General features: G+C 38.1%; 1 protein-coding gene across 2 annotated transcripts; it reads right to left on the reverse strand.

Moving 5' to 3' along the window:
• Positions 1–701: 701 nt before the first annotated feature.
• DENND6A (DENN domain containing 6A) lies at positions 702–22,320 on the reverse strand. Of its 2 annotated transcripts, XM_030956875.1 has the most exons (20): positions 22,122–22,320; positions 19,462–19,500; positions 19,315–19,357; positions 16,534–16,646; positions 15,485–15,565; positions 15,036–15,141; positions 13,860–13,939; positions 12,358–12,417; positions 11,672–11,727; positions 11,207–11,329; positions 10,935–11,030; positions 8,821–8,915; positions 7,025–7,090; positions 6,869–6,933; positions 6,156–6,245; positions 5,409–5,462; positions 5,218–5,327; positions 4,569–4,671; positions 3,051–3,125; positions 702–2,573 (listed from the first exon to the last, which is right to left on the reverse strand). In XM_030956875.1, exons 1-20 carry the CDS (start codon positions 22,299–22,301, stop codon positions 2,442–2,444), a joined length of 1,767 nt encoding a protein of 588 aa, XP_030812735.1. In that variant the 5' UTR covers positions 22,302–22,320; the 3' UTR covers positions 702–2,441. The 2 variants fall into 2 exon arrangements, with proteins under 2 accessions (XP_030812735.1, XP_030812736.1); XM_030956876.1 differs by lacking the exon at positions 12,358–12,417.
• Between the last annotated feature and the right edge of the window lie 2,407 nt (positions 22,321–24,727).

The raw sequence follows: 24,727 nt of genomic DNA on the forward strand, positions 1-24,727 counted from the left end.
AGATGAGGTACTCAGTGCCCTGTCCAACCCACCTTGAACACTTCCAGGGATGGGGCATCAACAACTGCTCTTAGGTATCATGTTGAAAACCTTATTCTAATTCTAAATGATGTTCTTCTGAACCCAAAACCTGGTGTAAATTAAGATGGGAAGTTGTATTTTTGTAAAAGAAATAAATCATACTTTAAATCTAGTTTGTGCCCAAGATGTTAATATGATCCTGACCATGAAAACTATCAGGAAGCTATAATCTAAGGAGTCCAGTTCTAGGTTTCCAATATTTACCCATCTTCTGTTCAGAGCATTCAGTATTTACACTTCTTTTTTGGGCTAGGAAAGTGAAGCTTCCCTGTGCTTGAGGACAGTTACTTTCTGGATCTCCAAGCTGGCCTATTCTTAGTGTATCGGTTGTTCCTACATACCTTTCACTATTTCAGTTCTTTGAGTACAATCTAACAAACACCTGCCTTAGAATCCAGGCCCTGCCATTTGCTTTGCTGAGGATCCTGCAGCTCTGTCTCATTCCAACCATGATGCATAATCAAACCACAACACCACACCATCACATTTCTGGTCAGCTCAGGGGTACAGTTTCATCAAGCAGCAGTCTTTTCAAGCTGAACGGCTTTGCTTACACAGGGGAGGGGAAAAACCAAGCAAACCAAACACACCCATCATCTAAGTCACATAACTTCCAAAGAAAAAAAAATAAAAATCAAACTCTTTATTTTTGTTTAAAAAAAAAGTATTTGCAGTCATGTGCTAGTTATCATAGTTGTTACCAGTTTACATGGTTCCAAGAAACAACATAGTGCTACAGATTAAATAGTTAAGATAATTTAGGGTATGAATGGCCACTTAATAATTTCTGATTAGAAATGCTTTTCACAGGGCGTGCAAAAAAAAATTTGCAAATAGCAATTAATGCTGAAGTGGTATAGTTTATGTAACATAATAGATACAGTAAACTTTTGGTCGTGAGTAATTGTAAATAAAAACATAACAGTATTAAAATACATTATTTTCATAAAAATACTGTTGTGACACTTTATATCTAAATAAGACATTTTTATAAAGATGGTATGAAATATTTGTTATACAAAAGCATGTTCTTATAGCAGGATTATGTCTTAAGATTTAAAAAATTCTATCCAAGCACTTAAAAGCAGAGTTGTTTTTTTTTAATAACTGTGATCCACTTGACATATAGAAGTATATGCTGTGTGTGCACTATAACATTATGTTTGCTCTACTTGAAACTGGTCAAAGTACAACACTGCATGTGGAGCAGCTGAGTTCTTATATACCACTGAAACTTGTTCAAGAAGATAAAACATCCCATTCTTGTTGCTGAATATGCAAGAGGAAGGTAGTCTTTATGCATGTCTGCTGTATGCACATACTGAGAATAATTTCATGCTACAATCTTTTTTTGCCAGTCTGACCTGTCCAGAGGCTTTCTTCAGATGAAGCCAACATTTTCTCCCTCCAGCCTCATCACCTCCTCACACACCTGACTAGGTAAGTCAAAAATAATGAAGTTAAAAATTATAACAGGAGCTGACTGGTATGATCTCCAACTGAAACAGACTGCGTATCAGCTAACTCTACCAAAACTACCCATTTTAAAATCCCTATTAGAACACCACAGTGTTCATTTCCTCTGATGAATACTGCATGCTTACATTTACATGAGTGATCCAGTTGAAATCCTGTATGTCAGCAGTTTAAAACCACAAATTAGTATATAATTACTTTAAGGCATGTAAGAGCACCCTGATAACTTACACTGAGTGGAAGAGATTTCCTTTCAGGAAATTTTTGTCAGCTGCCTTCTCTTCTTTAAAGATGCTAAATCAGTATCATTTTGGAAAGATGGTAAGAAGGAGAAATACAGAAAGTTAAGAATGGATGTGATCATTTCAGTTGCTCCTGAAACAGTTTTAAAAGCTGTGATTTACCAGTAAAATACCTCAATTTTAAGGCATTCTGGCCAAATCACCAATATGTCAGTTGGACTTACCACTAGCTAAAAACTGAAAGTAAAAAACAAAGAAAAAGAATCAGATACTACATCAACAGGACAGTACAGGTTCAATATTGCCTACCCCTGAGAAGGACTGGGTATAGCAGCACCAATTGGAAAACATTCTGCAATGCCAGCACTGCACTGTAGTCCTATACTGTGGCCCAGTTTATATGCCCACAGATCATTCTTAAGAGCACTTATTTCAAATAGTATTAGACATAAAAATCCCTTTAGTTGCATTGGTATTGAGTGGAAAAAACAGTGAGAATGATATAGTGGGCTATACTGTTAGTACAGTCCGTTTGTAGTGTTAATGTACTGGTTTAGAGCTGTGTTCCAAACTTGGTAAGCCACTGTCTTCTGTGAGACTACTTGCCTTCTGTTTTTTGGCACCAAAAAAGCTCAGCAGAAATCATGTTGTGCCAGTTTTGAGCAAGATGTCCTGTAAGTCATCTGGCAGTGCCAGTATAATATCATTGATGTGTGTCTGCAGCTTTTTCAGTGTGTCAGTTTTCACAGGAAGATGTTCTCTGTCAGCCTGCAACTGCAAAGGTACCAGAAAACAAGATTTGTACTAAAAATGCAAGGTTACCTTAAGAAATATCAAAGTCATGTATTACAAAATCTGGAAAATGAATTCCTCACTTGCTGACTGAGTAGGAATTTGGACAACAGCAGGTTTCCTCAGCAACCACACAACAGTGAGAACACTGACTTGGACTTTCAGAAATAACAACAAAATTTGGTTTTCTTCTTCTCTGGGGATTCAGCTCAGTCACAGACTTAGAGGTAATTTAAAAAATCCCAGCAATAGAATGCTTCCAGCATAGCCAGATGATATTGGGAAGCCAAATCACTTTTCAGGCATGGCTGAAACTGACTGTTTCTGTTTTTCAAGCCTGAATGAATGACTGAATCTTTAAACTACCTAGATAATGATGAATATTTTCATTTATGTACTTGCAAAATCAGCTATATAAAACTTTTATGTAGCTAAGTAATGTTCAATTCAGTTACTTACCAGTTTATTTTTTAACTTTAAGACAAGATCCACCGTTTCTACCTCAGTATGCTTCTGACTCCAGAAAACTAAGTTCTGAAAGAAAAAATCAGGCATTGAATTATTTATGGTTGCATATGTAATTTTCAAAAGAGGTCTTAATCTATACCTAATGTTCAGAATAGGTATTTTCCTTATTCCGATGCCATTTGCTAACCTTATTTTACTCATGCACTGTCTTTACTGTGAACTACAAAATCTGCTTTATTTGTACTTCACATAACAGCAAACTTGCACACAAACACAATACAAATAAATTAACGGGGGGAAAAATCCTGCCAAACAGGCTCAGTTTGAGAAAGAGCATCTACAATGCCAAATGGCAGTGAATGATTACCAAATCAGAACTGCCAGCACAATGAAGTATTACAGTAGTTCAGGGCAGTGCTTACTGTTTCTAGGGCACTAAAGGAGATCACAGCTTGATAACTAGTAAGATACAATCAAGTGAATTTTCTTATGGAAGTTCTGCTCCCCTACCCCCTTACAACTCCCCTATGAAATACATTTGTTCATCGACAAAGAAACATTTATTTTGTGGGTCAAAAGAAAAAACAAGAAAGGAGCAGAATCAGTAATAAATTTGTAACACATTTCCTATTCTTTGATTAAGTTCATGTCAAATACAGTTGGATAGAGTCTAAGTTGTATAACTGACCTGCAAATTATTTGGTCTGCTCTATTTGAATAATCTGTTTGGATTTGCTACATTTTTAGTGTTTGGGAATTGACAAGGCAAGGGATAAAAATAAATGGCTTTTGAGAAATAGACAGAGCAATTTTGTTTGTTTGCTTTAAAGCTGTAGTGTTGCCTTACTTTGTTTTTGTTCTTCTTATTCCCTCTCTGGCTGTACAACATCTTCTGCTCTGGCAATTCCTTTTTCTATCAGTTGTTCCAACTCAAATTATATTGATACCCATTTCAGCTTCTTAATTAAGGAATGGCTCTTATAACATCAGAATAGTTATGTGGAATTTTGTTATATATAAACAGACTTCACTTCTAAGGTTTCCATTCCTATTCATCAGTTGTAGGCTTATTTACTAAATATAACTAATTAGCTGTCAATTAGAATGTCAAATTAGCTGAATTTTTACCTTTAAAGCTACAAACTGTATTGTAACTGAAAATATGTTGTCAAGAATGGAAGCTGAACAGAGTAATATTGTCAAGTAAGAGGAAAAAGCTTTTTTTTTAGAGGGTGGGTGTGTGTACTTTATTTTAAAATACACAACAAACCTAAAAGTAGGTTCTACAAAGGATGACAGTTGCTATGACAAGCGAACTGTATTTCATGTTGTTCTCTTGCTGTGTCAGTTCTACTTGTACTTGTTTAACAAAATCATGTTTTGCTAGATCAGGATTCACAAAACTGTCAACAATGTCACGTTCAACCTATGAAAGCAGGAGTAAAACTGACTTGTGGGAGAATGTATTTTTATTACAAGATGATAAATATAAGCACGCATTTTTCTAACCTCATTACAGAGTTCTTCTAAATGAAGGGCCTCTAACTTCTGGGTCATTTCTTTCTGCCGGTTCCTAAACCAACCATCAAAGTTGGGCGATTTCAAAAAATGCCTGGTAAAACACCAAAGAAAAATACATTTTTATTTTATATTTAACACTGTGGTAACAGTGTTTTCTACATTATCAAATGTAATTATATTTGAGATTCAGTTAGATATTAGAACCCTTTCTCTATATACTTTCAAAAAGATGTAATATTCTAAAGTAGAGATGAACATTAATTCTAGTACTTAAGGATTGAGAAAAGAATGTAAAGAACACGTGTCTGAAACACAATAAAGATTAGGGAATTTTAGGAAAAAAGAGATCAAGGCTCAGTTTGAAACAGCCTAATTTTCATATTTATGTTTGATTGGAAGGAGAAATCAAGTTAGAACCAGAAATAAAACCACAAATAACAGAAACCTGTAATGTTAGCAAAGAAGAGATTTAAGCAAGTAAAGTATGCTTAGCCCTATCAATTTCTATTAAAGCATACATTCTAAAAGAAAGTCTTACTCAAATCAATCCCAATTGTAAGTTTCCTCAGGAAAAAGAGCATTAATATTATTGATCTGTTTTAATTTACATATTTTTTATGCTGATGAAAGAAATTACCTGTAAAGTCCTATCCAATCTCCCTTTAAACCCGAGGTGAGCTGTGGTCCTGCTTTTTCCAATGTCTTCATGAAGTCATCTTGGCTAAACTGCCTTAGCTGTGGTGGACTCTACAGACAAAAAAAAAAAATTAGCAGACCTTGATTTCTCTAATTACCAATTTCCAGCTCATTCAAATTACACTTCCTCACCTTCCAGGGTGATATGCATTTCTGCAAAGGCATTAAGCTTGCCACGTAACGTTCCTGGGGAAAGGAAAAGGAAAGGTTGTTTGCATAACCAGTATTAAGGACACACAGTCCACATGTGTGTTTACTTATTGCTTGTGACCACAGCATTTTCTCTTCCCAGTGTTAGTACAGGGTGGGGTTGTGCGTATTTACCACAAGAGAAAACAAGAAGGAGCTTATCTTATATAGACTGTACTTCCCAACTCCAGAACTTTGAGCCAGTAAAGTTCAAGAAGGACATGAGGCAAAGAAGGACAGGAGGCAAATGCACAGATAGAATATCTATATCCTGAACTTAAGCCACTGGTAAACAATCACTCTTTTCTTTGGAAACAGTCCACAGAAAGTGGACAGTCCACCCCATATCGTGGGTGATTCCAAACAGTAACCGCACTTTGTATCAAGTGTTTGGAAGAGATTTTCTGAGTCCCTTAGCCAAACATTAGAGTTAGAATTAACCCACAGAGGACTGTCTGAGCTGTGGCCATCTCTGCTCTAGCAAGGCTTGGCACAGGCATGGCCACAGCCCCGAGGTGTCCGAGGCACAGGGAGTGGGGCCATCGCCAGTGTGACAGCAGGAGGCTGTCCTCACCAGCTGGGCCCAGGCTTGATTCCAGGGTTACACTGGAGAGCTACTGGACTTAGGGTAACTCCAGAAAAACTACTCCTTATTGCTTCTGTAAAAACCCCATTACTCTAAGAACTCACTAAAGGAATAATGAAACTTTCCGTCAGTTCCAAGAAATAGCGCCGAAGTATCACACTCTGGGCTTCTGTAGGACGCTTCTGTTGTACTCCCTTAAAAAAACCCAAAACAACACATCACAGTCAGTCTGTTACTCCAAAGTATGTAGGTAGTTGTGGTGGGTTTACTTTTTATGAATATTTATTATAATCTGTATTCATTTGCCATATGCCCACACACAGAACTTCCTACCCTGAACCAGGGAAGGAAAGCAATAGCATCAAGTTCTTGTGTACAGACATTTGTCTTTGCAATTACTGATTTTTTTATTTTCATGTAAAGCAACTCAAGGAAAGAAACATTTCTATAAAGAAGTGTTTGCAAATCAGTTAAAATCTGGAAGCTCTGATTCTTACACATCTCTTTAGACCAAAGAGACCAGAGTGGGGGTGGCAGAGGATGGAAAACCTCAACAGATGAACAGATAAAATACCTTTAATTCTTTAAATTATTAAGCTAACTTACTGAGGTCCACCATTCATACAGTTATAGAAGCTGCTAATAAGGCAGCAGCCCTTCTACAATGAGGGTGTATGTACATCTATTTTGTTATGATCTGGGGCAAAGGAAGCAGAATCCAGTTTCAGTTCAATTACACTAAGAGCAGCCTGATATGAAACCCCAGTACACAAAACACACAAACCAGCTGCCATTAAGAACTGATCTACACCATTACCTTTTGCAACTGCTTAACGATTTCTTCATCTTTGTTCAAGTATGGCTTGTAAGAGGTATAAACACCTAAAGGAAAGAAAGCAGCATATAGCCACAGGAGAAATGAGGTACACCTTTTAAAATGAAAACATTGACAATTTAATTCTGAAGTTATTACCAGGTTTGGAGTCCAAAGTTTTAAGGTTCTTCAGTTTTTTCACTTTCACCTGCTTTGGAACTTCACCTGCCAAAACACATAAAGCCACCTTACTTGAAGACTAATGTTGTAAGAAACATTAGAAACATTGACAAGAATCCAAGTATATATCCAGAAACACTCAGCAAACACGTGAATAACAGCAAATAGACTTTTGATTTAAGTCTTCCTCGTTGAAAAGAAAAAAAAACAAACAAAACTGAAAACAAACAAAAACCCAAACAAGCAAAAAGAATACTAAAAAAGCCCCACAAACAAAACCAGCCAAAGGATGATCTTCGGAATTCAAGCAGCCAATTAACATACAGATATATAGCAGAGAACAATATTTTCTTAATTTCATATTTTTATTGCATTTTCCCTTGTTCCTCTTAGTGTAAATGCTTTTGGGAACAAAACTTTGGTACCTTGGCATAATTAAAATTTGTATAGAAGAAAATAAAATAGTAGCCACGGATTAAGTGCTGTAAGAAAATGAATTTAAGTCTCCTTTGTCATAGGCCATACTAAGGGCTTTTGTTTTCCCAATTTATCCTGCTCCAACCAGAAGACCTTAAACCTGTTCACAGTCTTGCAGCCTCATCAGAACCTTCCTCCTAAATCTATTTGGATGCTTGACTTTAGAAACAGTAATAGTTAAATTGCTCTTGGAACTGCAGAGTTGGGGAAAAAAGAAGGAAAAAAACCAACAAAACATAATCAGAACCGCTCTTTGTCCCTAAAGAAATAAAATATAAATTTTTAAAGACAAGTCAGACAGATGCTTCTCTAGAACTTCCTGACTCAGCATTTCCCATAGCTACATCAAAACTAGAATATCATACTTGAAACTGTATAATAGATTTGAAGGCCACCTGTTTAAATGGATTTGCAGAGTTGAAGATTCTACTTTCCAAACATTAGCTACACAGCAGCAAAGTAACTCTTCCCCACACTACCCTAACCCCCACAGGTATTCTGACCATACACAGACATGGTATTTTCAAGTTAAGCAGAGCCTTGCCTAATTATATTGACACAGTACACAATCCTTAATTAATTCAGTGTACTCAGAAGTTAAAATTAACTTCTACAAAAAATTAATTTTATGGTGTTTTATCTTAATTGCATATTTATGCATTCCCACTGCCAGAACAGTGTAGTGAACCTGCAGCAGCAAACAGCTACATTCAGGAAATTCATACAGTAATTAGAATGGTGGCAATTGACACGTTATTCAAACATTACATGAAAATTCTACGCTCAATCATGTAAGGAAATAATCCAGACTGAACAATTAATAATTACTGGAATATTGCCAGATTAGAAATATATTTTCAAAATATTGCCAACAACTTTTTAGATTACTGTAACATTCAAATATAGCTTTCATATGGGTCTCATTCTGTGCTGGCTGTGACTGATTTATTATATTCTGTTCACACTAAAATTAACATCAGTAATATATTATGTCTCATTTTAATACCTTATTGGTAGAGATACAAATTCAGGATTCTGTGAAAGGTAAAACATTATTATATAGTATATTATAGTATAGTCTATTATATAATGAGTATTACTATCTTTTGCATTTAAGATACTAGCTTTGAAAAGACATAGAGCAGTCAAAATTCTAATTTCACTTGACAGATTTACATCCATGAAAATTTAGTTAGCATTAAATTAAATAAATGGAACATAATTACATATGTTTGTAAATAAATAAGCACACAGCTAGATCCCTTTGCACAGGATTGTAGAAAATATTTCTATTTTACCTGGAAGCTTGATATCTCCAATTCGGATAATGTGAGGCCAGTGCTGAAGTGTTTTAGCAAAAAAGGGATTTGTCACTCCTAGAATGACAGATGGCCTAGAAAAGTAATGACAATGATTAAAATATGACAGCAAGAGCTTCAGCCTTAACAAGCAGAAAAGGTCAACTTAAATTCTTAACTTGAAATTATTTTCCTTTGGTATTTAAGAGTTACATTTTAAATTGCACATAAGAGGACAAACGTTTAGCAAAGTTTCAATGTTTTAGAAAATAACACAGGTATCTTAAAGTACAAACAATAACGACTGTTGAATAGAATAAAAATGACATCATCTGCTTAGACTTGGCTAAATTCTGCCCACTTGCAATGGTGAGAACAGCACATTATAAGTTATTAGGAGTTTGTGATGTGTTGGTTTTTTGTTTGTTTTTTTTTTTTTTTATGAACAGGAATCTGACCCATATTTGAAAGACAAAGTGCTACTTTTCAAGGTTTGATGATAACAAACCCTCAGTACTTGAATGTGCATGTCATTAAGAAAATGAGACACTTAAAATCCCACTTGCTTTAAGCAGCAGTTATCAAGTGATGCAGCACAAGCACTTGAAGAGCACTGTGCCCCACCTCACACTCTGCCAGATTTCTCTGCCTGCTCTGTGCTTGGGCACACAGGGAACAAGGGGCAGTAATAGCAAAGTGCTGCAGCATAAGCCTGCAAAATTTGGGATTTATAGCTCTGATATGATGACGTATGAACATGTTTTTCAATAGAGTGGTTGCCACTCGTTTTACAGTCAAACATCAGCTAAGGAATATAGCAGTAAATCTCACTGAAACTGCCATCTTAAAAATAGTTTATCATCATTTTGTTAGACTGGTCTTAGAAATCCCAAAGTTTAACACTTTCTGTACACTACCCAGAAGTTTCCCTGCTTCACTCTATTATTAAGATAATATAATACACAGAATTGGCATAATTTGGATTCCTCACCTTCTTAGAACCACGGTTTTAAAAACCTATCTCCAATCTTTCCAACATTTTGTTTTCCATAAAAAAGTCAGGGCAATTTCAGCTCTATTTCAAATACTAATCCCTGTAGTGACCAACCTTTTTATTTTGCTCCAGAAGAGTGGATGGAATTCTGAAACATGGGTTACTAAAGTTTAACCAAATTCTTCCTGGAATTATTTTTAGAAACTAAATTACATACTGCATAACCATTCCCATGGAACACAATCTAAAACATATTGCCTATGTTTATGTGTTTCTCCACTGCTCCATTTCTGGCAATACACCAATTGAGAGGAAAACTACAGTAAAGAGAACAACAAAGTAAAAAAAAATCCAAATCAACAACCTCTGCCTGTTCTGACATTAGAAGAAATTTATCTATTAAAAGATCACTGAATCTAACAAATGCATTCCATTCCAAAATCAAGCTGCATTTAAATAACAATATATTAAGAAATACTGGAGGTGTATGCTCTCAAAATAACAGCACGATTTAAAAAAATAATGGGAGAAAAAAAGTGTCCTTAAAGCAGTTTCAAACATCACTGGTTTTGGACATTCACACTTTTAAAAAAATAGTTTCTGACTTATTTACATTAATAACTTAATAAATTTAGTGATGAGATATTTGATTTTTAAATTGTCTCAACTAGGACTTAGCTTTACAAAATAGCTATATGGATGTTGAATTCTACAAGTCACTTTGTTTAGCAGGTAATTAAAAAGTAAAATACAGCAGAATTTCCCAAGGAGCTACTCTGGAGCTGGTGTTGCACAGACAAACCCTTATGGAAAACCAAGGACTTTTCTTGGGTTCATACTTGCAGTTTGACTTATTCTGTAGAGAAGTATCCTATGAAACTCAAGCCTGGTTTAATTATGGCATTGTTTCGAAACTTCTTTGTCTTATCTAACTGGAATAAAAACTTAAATCAGCTAATTGCTGCACACTGCATTATAATCTCACAAAAAAAAAAGAAAAGAGTCTAAACCTAATTCTCTAATTATAGAAATCCAGAATAGTTAAACAGTATTTTAATACAAATTTATGGTTATGAGTAGCTTTGAGCAACATCTTCTCCAGAGAGTTGGATTTACTTACGGGGCTTGTGTGCGAGTTGTGTATTCTTTGAATTCACTGTCGTGGATGGTGAAGTATGGCCTGAAGTCACTGCAGTACTTCAGTGGTGAAATACAGCTGCAAGGTACAAGAAGGATGAGCTTGATTTATGTACTCAGTGCAAACCTTCATGAAAGACACAAGCAAATCTAAAATTTGTAATGTTTTATCACACTCAGATCAATGAAGGTCCACTCAGCTGGAATCTTACACCAACTCCCTTAGCCATAGTTAGAAAGCTCTACTGCATTTACCTAACAAGGGCTAACACAGTTTCTGAAGATTCTGCTGGTGATGGTGCCATCACAACAAGTGGTTCTCCCAGCAGCACCAGCTCCCAAAGCATCTGAATGTGGAAGAACACTGGACAGAAACACCTAAAAACAGATGGAGGCAGTTTAATACATTTGACATCATAAAATACGTATTTCTTCTGGTTAATAAAGGCATAAAGAAGAAGTTTGTGGTAGCATTTTAACAGTAATTTGAAAAACATAAAATACTCCTGTAAACTGGAACATTTAATGAACTTGCTTATTTATTGCTGTTTCAGCCTGTGTATTGTTGAAACTGTGTTTTAGCAAACTTTACAGAAAAGAAATATTAAAACCAACACTGATAAATATTAGCTTACAAGCCATGAGATGTGTTAAGGAATTGCCATAAATCAAAAATATGTGGGAGTTCACAGCTAGGAATTAATCAGTCCAAGCTCCTACCTGAAAAGATCTACTTCATGAACAGTCGGTAAAGCCATGGAGATCTGAGCATCTGCCTAAAAGACATCGCAATGCTTGGTTTTTAGTCATCAGAACACCTAGGTATTAAATGAAATGGTTTCCCTTAAATGCTTACAGACAGTAGACAGGATATAGTCTAATTATTCACGTACTGCTGCAGTATATAGTACTGTATATTATCTCCACAACTACCTTTGTGTTCTATGAGCAAGACATCTCCCAAGACACACCCCCCCACTAACAGGCATGTGGCTTTCAGTCCAGAAAATCTATAAAATACCGAAGCTGTTTCAAACAACTGCACATGAAGACACAGACAGATTGGTTTCATAAACATCTTCTATGGGTAAAGACTTTCAATTCTGTATTCATCCTCAAAAAAACCCAAACTATCCAAACATTAAAAAGATGTTCAGGTCAGCCAACTATCTTCTTCCAGGACCTGGATATCTCTCCCTGCTCAGGGTTATGGGGTTAGAATATCCTTTCTATGAAGAATCCAAATCTGGACTACTCCATTCAAAGTTTCAAAGATTGTGGGTTTTATTATTATCATAGATTATGATGATTTGCTACCCATCTTTTCTAACTAACAAGTTTAAATAAGGAAAGCAGATGTCTAGCTTTGTCTGGGGCTGTATACAATATCAGTATCTAATCACTACCTGGTGCATATTCTGTACTATCGATGTTCCAGGCTTGTCACGATATGTTGGAATCCGCAACTTGGAAAGAAAAAGAAAGATTTATTTTCCCTTGTACTGAATCCAGCAGGCACTTCAAATGCTGACTTAGAGAAAATCTGTAACATTTTGAGAAGATATACTACAGCATGATGCTTATTTTCTCTATAGAACTTCCACCTACAGAATTTCCAGCAGCAAATTGACTAATAGAATATGAAAACAATACTCCAGTTTAAAAAGAGACTATTGGTAAAGTAAGTCAAAATTGTAACTGCAATTTCAATAAAAATACCTCTAAATTTTGGGAAGAATGATCTGAAATAAGGTCTTGGTGGTTTAAGATGTTACAGAATTACTTTTAGAAAAAAATTGTCTCCTAAAACATCAAGATGTTCTGGCAAATGAGACTTGCCAGAATCCAAATAGTCTGAACATGTGAGGCTTCTCTGGCCTCACAGTTTGCATCTGTAAGTCTTGAATTGAATCATAGTGGAAGCTGGTATGCACAAATGGATGTCATTTACACACAACACTTAAAACTGCCCAAGCAGTATAAAAACCAGGGACAGTATCACTGGACAGTAATTATGGCTTTACTCAGTTTAGGAATGCAATTTCAGTTCTCATGGGTAAGAATTATTGATGAGATAAATGCAGGCAATACCCAAAGAAGACATATCTGACACTCCTCATCACCCAGGATCCAGAAACATTCTATTAAATTTCTGCTTTTAGTATAGTTTCAGAAACTTCTTTCACTCCCTGGTAAAGCACACATGTCTTTCTATAAACTTGAGAGCATCTGCTGAGAAGGTACTTCTGGCTGTAACCTACAACTTCATCAAATCAATTTAATTGCACTTCATATGGATTATAAAATTAATACAACTCCCAGAGGCCCAGTCCTTAACCACTGTATAAATTCAACAGTTCTTCACTATGCCCTAGATATAACTTCTTTAATGGCTTTCTTCAGACATATTTCACTGCCATTAAACAATATAAACAGCACAAGCAATTATTTCTGGTGTGCAGGACAAAAAAGATTTTTACTTGTCAGCTTTCAGGAATGAGAATGATTTTCATTAATATATTTAATTTGCTTGACTGGAATTTAGCTCTCAGTATTTTGAAGTGCTACTTTATGTTTGATTTGACAAACATAATTAGCACTAAAGTCTCCAAGAATGCAAATTCCAGAGAGATAATACGGATACTGCAACTAGTAGTTGTATTGAAACATCACTTTTTAGTAACTACTAAAATTAAATATTAACCCAAGCACTATAAAAGATCCTCCCCTCCTCCCCTCAATTAAAGCACTTAATCAGGATCTCCCAGACCTTCACTCTGACTGCTGTAAACATGTACTCTTGTTTGGAAGAACAGGACAATAAAAACAAGGCACAAGGCAGTGAGGAACTGTACAGTGAAAGGTGGGGAAAACAGCCTCAGAGAAGAACAAGTGCAGGAGTCCTCACCTTCATTATGACACCCATAAGAGGCAACTGCAGAACTTCCCCTGGAACTGGTGCTGGCCAACGATCAATGTCACTACAAACTGAAAGAAAAATACCAGAGTTTCTGCAAGCTATAAACCATGATCACAGAGTCACCTTTGTGCACACTGCAACTTGAAATTAGTGCTAATAATCCACAGCAGTTCTACTCGTCTCTCAATCACACTAAAGTTTTACAGCCTTTTAAACATTACGTATTATTCCATTAGAACTATAAAGATTTTAATTTCAAGAAAACAGTGTTATCTGGTCTTACAATTTTTGTAATAACAAGACTTAAAATTAGTTGAAGAAACATTACCTGAGAAACGATGAAAGTACATACTAAAAAATTTTGAAAAGAATGCCTCTATTTATGTATATTGGCCACTGCAGAACCAATGAACACCAGCAGTTAAGGAAAAAGCTGGTTTGTAGTTGGCTAGAAAGTTTTTCAGCATTTTCTTGTAAACCATTATGAATATAAGACATAATTCTCATAGTTTCTGCAGAGCTTATTTTGCTCATAATACAACCTCTCAAGAAAACAGGTGATTGAAAAATGCAATTCTTTCATGGTTTACACAAATTGTTTCTCAGTGAAAACAGAAAACCATGAAAGCTGTATGGGGCAGGCACAGTACACAAAACAGAGCTCTTCCAGGCAAAGAGTAAATAACTTTTCTATTTGTCTTTCTCCAGCTCTTTCAGCTCTGCAGTGAGGCTGAGGCACCTGTTACCAGCACTGCTCTGTCACTTTTTCCATTTGGTCAAAAAATAAATAAATCACACACACAAAAAACCAAACCTCAAGCAAGATGACATTTGTACAGCTGCTAGCAAAAGCTGCCACACTGCCCAAAAGGACTTGGGTGGTGAAGACTGCAAAGTAAGGATTGCCATCAGCTCCTTGTGCTTAACAGCTGGTCCTGAAACACACACAACCCTAGAGGTGTTTCAGGAGGGACCTCCAACTCTCCCAGGGAAGATCTAGAATTCAATTAGCTCTGTTCAATGATCTAGAAGTCAAGCCAGTTTGCTAAAATTTCAACCCTCTACCCTGCAAGAAGACCAAACCACAAACTAGAATATGACAGTGTTGTTTATTTCTCCAGAAGTATGTGATAGCGTAGGAGTTCAACATTGTAGGACCACTACCTGCTTCCAGGAAAGCTTCGCTTTTTTCAAAATATTCTGGTGCTATTTGCTTAAGCATGGTACGAAAGAGATGGACATAAGGCAGCTTGCTGATGAGGACCAGCGACTGGAATAAAGAGTAACAAAACAGATTTTCAGTTAACACTCAGTTCTACTGCACCTGTTACCCTCAGACAACTCCAAGTGGGACTCCTCTCACACATGCAAGCCAACCACACATCTGACTACAGGCAAACTGCAGACAAACAGCTGCCAAAAGTACCCAACTTTTTGGTTTTAAACATAGACACAAAACTACCTCTTCTGACAGCATAGCTGATGTAAAATTTGAACAATTTACTATAAATTAACAACTAATTTAGCTAGAGAGCAAGACAGTTTTCCTCTTCCTCTGCAGTCACTGAAAAATAATTTCTGAATTAATATTTTCCTAAAAGAACTGAAATTACCTTCTGGAAATAGCCTCTTTTTAATGATTTGTCTCGAACTTGTCTGAAATACACATAGCCATAGTAATATGCTGAGTCTTTCTGCAAAAGAAAGTAAAAAATTCAATACAACCACCTGTTACTGCCCTCCTTTTTGAAGCATTCAACATACAGTTTAAAAGCCTATTCCCCTGTGAGCTCCAAAGCTGATTAGATACAATAAACTAGAACGATTAATGTGTTTATTAACATTATCTTCTTTAGTAAGTACTTCAAAGAGAAAGCATCATCATGGGAAAACAGCTGTGCTTTCTGGCTTTACTATTTTTATATCTACATTCTCCTGAAACCAAAACCAGAAATAATTTCTTGAGGAATAAAGCAACTTTTATAATTCTGCAAAGTAGCACTAAAAAGATTTTAGCAGTTAAAAACCTTAAAGCTCTGACTTGAAGAGATAAAACCTAGTCTTTCAATGTATTAGTTTTACAAAAGATTCTTGGAATATTAAGGAAGTAGGCTGTCACACTTCAAAGACAAGACATCAGCTTTATCCTTCCTTCAAACAAGAAGTCAAGTGTTTGCCAAATAAACAGAACTGAACTGACTTTGAGAATCAGGCTCCTAGAGGCCTCAATATTCCCTATGGACATGATGAGAACAACTTTCGGCCACTACCTCTTTTAGGTAACTGCTCCAGCTTAAAAATTGAAGGGTGGAAACCAAGACAGCCCAGCTTGCTTGGAATTCTTTAAATTAAGTTATAAAGCACTTCATATTTCCACAACAGTAATGGTTCTTACAATTTGATCTACGGGTTCCTAGTCAATAATGAAACAGATCTGGGCTTCAATTTAATTCCTTGTAATCCAAAATCCACACTAATAAAACAAAGAATAGTTAATGAAACTAATTATTATTATTATAACATGCTACAACAAACATGAGTTTTGACTTCCAGGACATCCAGTTCAGAGATTTTTCTTTTCAAATGTTATATTTAAAGGTGAAGACCCACAAATTAACGTTACCCAAAAGAAATTTAACTTCCTTTTTTTCTCATTTCCAACCTTTAAGTAAACTGGTAGATCTCTATCCAATTGGTCCAGAAAACAACAGAATGAGACTTTCCTTCCAGGAGACCGTCGGAATCTAAAACAAAATTGTGTGTCCCCAAGACAACCTACATGGGGAAGAGAGAAATGACAGACAGTATTCCGAGTTTGAGCCTTGTTTAACATAAGCACTTGCTTACAGCCAAAGAGGTATTAGAGTTTTGGTTCATTTATCTTGCATTGCCCTTGTGAACATTAATATATTTATAATTTTATAAGCGGAAAATTTGGCATCTCTGCCAACAGTAAATACAAGGAAACAGACATCTCTGCCAACAGTCTGCAACAAGGAAAAAAAAATCATGTCCTCAAACAGGTCAAATGGCTCTTCTCCTACTGCCATTCTTCCCCATTTCATTGGCATGCCTGTATAGTTTTGATCATCTTAGCCATGTCATTCCTCTGCTACATGGCTGCACTTTACCTCTTTTTCTGACACCATACAGTTCATACAGATGTCACACTGTAGGAGTGCATTATGCTGATCTGTAACTCCACAGGCAGGTCTAGGATTCATCACTTTGAAAGCTGCAAAGTTAATTGCTTAAAACTGAGTGAAATTGAGTAGGACTTCCCAGTAATATCCCCAAGGAGCAAAGTTTTCCTTCATTTCTATCAAAATGATTTTCTTAGAGAAAAATGTAACTAATTCTCTGCAGAACTGTTTCACCAGACTTTAAAGTTCTATTTCATGTTCTCTTTCAGTCACACCCATTCTGTTGCTACAAGCACAGAGAGCCCTAGCCCTGAGGCAGATGCACTGGCTGTGCAGAGTAACACTGACATGCACAGAGCACCCAGGGCTGAGCCTCAGAACCCCAGGAGCTGCACTCAGAAACCCTCCATGCACCAAGACAAAACCAAAAGTAGCAAAACACGGTGAGATGGGACCTTGAATTCAAACAGGTAAAAGTGCTCAGCAATGATAAGAAAAACCACAGCACATGCCAATACCACAGCAATAAATATTTGCTTCAACTTTTCAAAGCTCCTTCCCTTCATCCAAAGGAAAAAAGCCCTCATGAACTATTATAAAAACCTACACACAGAAGACCTAAATTACCCTTAATCATCACTATGTTCAAATATCATTCAGAATATGATGTCTCCTTATTTAACAAGTTCTTGCAGAGAAGATTGGTAAATGTCTAGTCTTTTTTCAATTATCCATGCAGAGAAGGTAAAGCATTGTTTTAAAAATAACTGTACTGCAAAACTCAGCTTGAAACCACAAGTGTTGTGATCTAGTAGCTCATTTAATGAATTTTGTCCTCTAAATTCCCAGCCACAAGTACTGGCATAATCTCTCTTTGTAATATTAAGAGAAAAAAGTTGAATTAACCTTTTGAGCCATGAAAACCTGGGATGGGCTGACCTCAAATTTAGCTGCAAGCTAATAACTTCCTTCACTGTTCTATTACATAAAGCTTTTCTTTTTATGCTAAGGCCTATGATGAAAAAATAAATCCCAACAGACAGGATACACTTCCAGCCTTGTGGAAGGCAGGTTTTACACAGGTTATTCCCTCTACATCATTTGAAACTTTAGCCTACCAAGAATGATCAAGAACCAGTAGTTCTCAATAGGGACATCATAAAAAGCAAAAAAGTGGAATTTTTCCCGGCTGAAAATAAAACCTCCTCACATATACTTACTCTGCCTGAAGTAGAATACTACACTCTTATTTGAAAAAATACATGAAAAAATTTTAAGAAAGCAACCTTTGCTCCTAACACATGATTTTGTACCCTCAGGATACCTTTTAAAGACTAAAGATAATTATCACCATTAACAATGAGAGTAATTAGAAGATACAGTTAACTCCTATTTCAGTAACAGAAAGCTGTGCTTCTATTTGCAACAGAATAGCAAGAACAGAGAAAACACCTTAATTTTAGTGATATTTAAACAAAGGAGAAAAACTAGCCAAAATACTTTGTAAAATTACATAAGAGAGAGCTCACACATCTGCATCACTCCCTATCCAAGTGTCATACTGCAGAGCATCCAAAAGCACAGATTCACTGCAGTTACAGGCACAATGTTGGTCCTGCAAGTTTTGACTTCTGTATAGAAATAAATGTGAAAGAAAGTGCCTGAACTTCTATAATTTCTTTTTGCAGGTGGTCCAACCCATCAGCCACATGTCCCAATTTCTCCTTGGCAGCAGAAGTTTAAGATTGGAGAATAATTTAACAAGCAGGACCACGCACAGCTACAGACACAGCAAGAATGCAGAAGATAGCTGAGGTTTTCCTTTCACAACTGTTCTTTCTAAATGCTTTTGAATTGAAAAGTCAGTTTCACTGTTATGAACTTAGAAAATACACATTTAGTCCTTTATGAGAAGAGGGTTCCATATACTTCCATTTGCTTTATTAAATCCTTCAAATTCCATGCCTACTCTCCTCTCTACAGTGACAATACTATTATTTTGTTTAAAGAGCAAGATTGAGATGTTCATTCTTTACTTGCCAAGTATTCTGAAACGTCTGCACAAATGTCATCTGGAAGGTCTTACACACTTACATAAACCAGAGAAGAATCCTCAGACCTTACTGCAATGCAGACAGTTGCAGTTTTATATTTAACCTTAGCTGCAACATTTCTCTATTGCAATGTTAATTAAGATATATAAATACGTATTTGATCTAAAGCCCAGAACACATCCTGTCAAAATCTTTTTTAACACAGTTTAGTCCAACAATAGACTACAGAGAGAAGAAAGCACTTACCTGAATTAGAATCTGGAAAAGACAAATAGCAAATATTGGTTTTCTAAAGGGTAGGGAAAAGAAAAGACAGCTGTTATATTTCCTGAGATACAATATATTTGTATTTCCCAAGCTAAAATCAAATTATATATAGCAACTATTACTTACCTCTTTATCTGTGAGTTTGGAATGTGGAGGATATATCACCTAGAGGAAAAAACCAGTATTATTTTATTTGAAAATAAGCTGGGTATAAGCAATAAGTTTCCATCAAATATTTTAACAGTACAACACTCAAACACCTTCCCAGCCGTAGGACATTTTCAATTGTAAGCTACTAATATTGTGTCTCAGTTCTTACCTTCATATGCTTTTAAGCTTTCTTGATCACCCATCTTTCCAAGGTATTTTGGATGCCAGTTAGAGACCACACACATTCATTTAAAAAGGTACATTCAGAGTGCACACTCTGAGTAGTTGTGATTTTTGGTGCAAAAGGTCTCAAAGGAGAGGAAGATTACATCTTTTAGATTTAACTTGTACATGCAAAATGCAGCAGAGGATTACATTTAAAGCAAACGCACATTGTGTGAAATCTGTTGCAATCAAAAGTCAGGCTGGAGTAACCAAAATTCAACCACAAAACATGATCTATATTATTACCAGCTCTTGCAGGATGAACACTAGTCCCTAATAGCAACTGTGGAAGCTCAAGGAATAAACTCAAAGTCATGGCTTTTTGTACTAACAGAAAAACAAATAGATCATGTAGTAAGCTTGCACAACACAGAAATAAAAAATGATGCAACACAACTAAGATGCGGAAGCACAATTACTTCAGAAAAGAAAGGATGTACAAAATCAGTGATTATGCAAGCAGGTGGGAATAGAATATACAGGAAAGAGGACAAACCTCAGACACCTAAATTTCAACCAAAAAAGTCCTCAAAACAACCCACAACGCACTCCAAAACTTCTGAAATGCTTGGCGAGCTTATAAGCAGAAGAAATTTGACATAAATTCCAGGACTATGTTTTAAAGAAGGTTTCAGGGCTTCCAAAGATGGGACCTAGTTGAAGAGCAGAAGTTCAATGCAGGAACAGTAGCTTCATGCAGTCCTCATCTTACCATACAGCTAACATCCCATTATCTCATTGAATCTTGTTCTGCTCAATGTAAGTACATTTATTTCCTGGAAACACAACACTATCCTACCCTATAGAAAACAACAGATATACCCACTGGCTGATCTCTGACTAAGCACCTTTCTGTCCTCCAGCCATAAAATCTCCAGGGCATTTTTTTCTCTCAGTCTCCTATCAAATGATGTCCAGCTGTGTAAGACACGATTAGCACAACTGAAGCTGAAAGCAGACACCAGTGGAACACCTGCATTCTGCATGGAGTAAACCTGTCACTGCCTCTTTTCCAACTCTTAATACTTTCCTTTGCTATCTTATGCTAAGCAGCTGTACACTAAATGTAACTTTCAGAAGCTGAATGATGCTGAATTATCCACATTTAGTCAGAAGACTGGCATACAGACTTGAATTCATACTTGTTCTCCTCACTAGCAGGTGTTTCTTCCCAGAATTCCTATATAAACTGAAGCTAATTATTCTTCCTGCAGCTACATACTGGGCAAAAAAAAACCCCAGCAAAACAGGCCTTAGTTCTGTAGACATTTTAAGTCTCATTTTATGCATCCAGTTAAATTAATGTGACTGTCAACTGAGAAGTCTCAGTCAGGACAGAGGCTGTGCTTCCCTCAGCCACTGAGCACAACAGCTGCCCAAGTCGCAGGTTATACAGAAACCTTTGTTGTTAACACCGCCTTACAACATCAAAGGAAGAGAACTCAGATAATTAACACAGTATCCTGGTTTTATCTGCATTTCTTTGTGGCCAACAGTTACGTATTTTACGTACTGCAACAGCCTGGTTGAATTTTAGGCCAGTCTGCCATGCATTTACACTGGCACCCCTTTAAGGCAAGGGAAGGAGAAAGAAAAAGAAAGCAAGAGTTTGCTGTGCAGTCACATGGTGAACAGGGCAAAACAGGATGTGAAAGTGATCCGAACAAGAATTCTTCTTTCAATTTCCCAGCACTGTGAGCTCCCTGTGCCCTCCCAAAGCGGTGCCACAACTGTCCCTGTCCCTGCCCTCCCCAAGCGGTGCCACAGCTGTCCCTGTCCCTGCCCTCCCCAAGCGGTGCCACAGCTGTCCCTGCCCTCCCCAAGCGGTGCCACAGCTGTCCCTGCCCGTGCCCTCCCCAAGCGGTGCCACAGTTTCCCCGCCTGTTGCACAGAGGGCACAGCCGGGAGTCGCAGCCGCAGCTGTGACACTGCCAGGGGCCGGCATCCAGCTTGTGCGGCAGGAAAACGCTTCAAACCCGTAGAGAACCTTTTCGCACACCTCAGCGACCTGGCGAACTGTTAATTATGAAGATCACTCACATTCTCCTTATTAGCACATTTTTTAACACCTAGATGCCATAGAAATCAGCACTATTCGTACTCAAAGAAAGCCGACGATGTACTTCGTGCAAATCTCGGGACACGATGCAAACCATTTAAAAGCGCCCACCGCCAGCACAAGCAGCACCATGAGTAGAGCTGCACCAGCCTCACCCGGGACAGCTGAGCCGGTTCACCGGGGCGCTGCCCCGCTCGCCGCTCCGAGACTCCGCACAACTACGCCTCCTCCAGCACGGCCGAGCTTCCCCCGCCTCTGTGCAACACCGGGGCCAGAGGAAGCGCCCGATTCCGGCGGGGCCCCGCCGCAGCCCGCAGGGCGAGCGGTGCCCCCCGCCCGCCGCCGCACGTACCTCCACGGCCTGGCCCAGCTCCAGGTCGAAGCCCACCACGCACACGCAGTGCAGCCAGGCTGAGAAGCGGTCCCAGGGCAGCAGCGACAGGCACTGATCGGGACTCTCCGGCTCCGCATCCTCCGCAGCCACCTCGGCACCGCCCGGCCCCGGCTCCGGGCCCCGCTCCCGCCGCGACATGGCCCCGACCCCGGCCCCGCCGCGCGGAGTCAGGTGACTCGCGTCGCCCCGCCCGCTCCCCCCGGAGCCGCTCGGAGTGGGAGGGGCCAAGCGGGCACCGAGGGGAGGCCAAACCATTCCTGCGGGGAGCGCAGGGGGGGTGGTGGGTGCCTTAGGGAGGGAGCGCCCCCGCGCGGCCCGCCAGGGAAGGGCTACGGGGCGCAGGCCCGGCCCGGCCCGGCCCCTCCAGGCGGACACCGGGCGGGCGGAGCTGCTCGGGCGGAAAAAGCGGCTGCTCTCTCGGGGCTGCGGGCACCGCTCCGGCCCCAGGGAGCCCGCCCCAGCGGTGCTCAGCGGGGTGCTCGCGAGGGCAACTCTGCAGGCAACGGATCAGTCAGCTTTCTTTTCTCTTTGACATGACAGTGACAGCCAAGTAATGAACAGGCGTGTCTCCATCGTGAGCTATGCACCGCTGAGCACGGCACGGGAGGGAGATGGAAATACCCCTCTGGCTGATGGCTGCATAGCTTCACCCTCACAGGATCACTGGGATGATAATAAAAAAAGCATCCAAATCTCTTAAACCCTCTTTTATTGCCTTAGCCAAAGCCCAAGCTCTTTAATAATGTAAGAGCTTTCAAATAGTCTTTTAGCACAGTCCAACAGCTATTTATATTTCATTATGAAACATTTTGTAGAGTTAAAAGTGCTAAATAGCTACTTTATTTAACAAAAAAGAAAAATAAAATATGCATTCACCTCCCCCAAAACTCCTGACCTCTTTTAATTTAATTATTCACACTAGACTTTTGGTTGACCGCTACTAGAACAGCTTCAGCAGCAGTAGGTGTAGATGAGCTGCTACCTGAATCACTCATGCCATTTTTTCTCCAGAACAGGAGTTGCAAATATTAAAACCAAGATAATACATCTATACATACTTAAAAGAAAATGTAGGACTCATTAGATGCACTGTTTCCTTAAGGCCCCTTAACAACATTTGTTTATCTATCAAAAGCAAACTGCTAGGAATTAAAGTATGCTTTGATCACTAGAGTAATTTTCTAGACAAAAGATGAACAAACATATAACTCAGACAAAATTATAACACACAAAATTATCATGGTAATAACTTGAGATACAGCGGCCTTCAGTTATCTAAACCATGAGTAGCAAAGTGAGTGTTAGATACAGGCTGAGATAGGAATGGGGCTCCGCAGTGTGCAGCCTCGGGCAGGCTCTGTGGGAAGGTTCTCGCCGTCTCCAGCTGCTTCAGGTACTTTACAGGGATACCATGCAAGACTCACAGATTTTTCAAGTAGTTAACTCCTAAATTCTGTGATTCTCTTGACAAAAAGACATGACTAAGACTGAGCTTAATCAAGTTTAATTCAGTGCAATGAGTCTCAGTGGAATTTAATTTGCTGTTTCCATTAAAGAACTTAAATGGTCTGGCCAAAAGCTTTTATCACTTGGTTTAGGAAAAGATTTCATGTCATTGCTTCTTGTAAGCCTTCCCTTGTTTATATTCTTCCTGTCATGGGCAAACCAAAATTTTTAGCTATTATCATCATGCATGTCCTTCTAGTTTTTGCTGGCCCCTTCTTAAATTTCCATGTGAACAAAAAAGTGTAAGTGTATCTATGTGAAATAATAAGAATAAACTACTTAGTAAGAGTGATACATTTTATTAAACAGTAAATTAATTCCACTGGGTGCTTAACAAATAATCTTTTAGCAGGAGAAAGTTAAGAGAATAGACACGTGGTCCCTGATAAAAAAGGTACAGAAGAAAGGATTCTTACCTACTGGAGATATTCCAAATAAACAGTAATTCAGAAAGATTTTTACTTAGCCATTTAAAATACATTTTAGTTTTGATAAAATGTGATTATCTCCTTCAGTTGAGAAAGAAAAATATTTCTGCATGTATTGTAACATTTAGAAACATCTGAGTTTCTTCTTCAAGAAGCATCAGTGCAGGACAAAAAACAGACTTCAGAGTTGGGGACCAACTAACTGAGAGCATTTTGCTACAACTTGCAATAAAGCCTCATAAAACACGAGGGCTCTGCATATGGAATATGCCCTTACAAATCTCCAGGAATTCTGCCTGTTTTGCAGAAATACAGCCATCTGTTAATATCTGGAAGGGTTTGGACAAGAGACACTGCTAGAAAAAGCATGCCCTTGATGTCAGTTGCTGGAATAAAAATGAGAAAAGGCCTATGTGGGACAGCTGGGTTCTAAAGATCCACAACTGCTCAGTGTTTGAGCCTGTCTTGCTTTCTTTCATGCTCTATCTTGCTCCTACAGCTGTGATCTCTCAGCAGGATGGTTTCTATCAGGTAGCAGCAAATGCTGTGTCGGCTGCTGGCTGGCCAGGCTCCATCAGCTTCAGCAGGGAGTGACTGTGCAGACTGCTCACATCCACAGAGAAACACCAA

Source organism: Camarhynchus parvulus, chromosome 12 (assembly GCF_901933205.1).
Source record: "Camarhynchus parvulus chromosome 12, STF_HiC, whole genome shotgun sequence".
NCBI classification, from domain to species: Eukaryota; Metazoa; Chordata; class Aves; order Passeriformes; family Thraupidae; genus Camarhynchus; species Camarhynchus parvulus.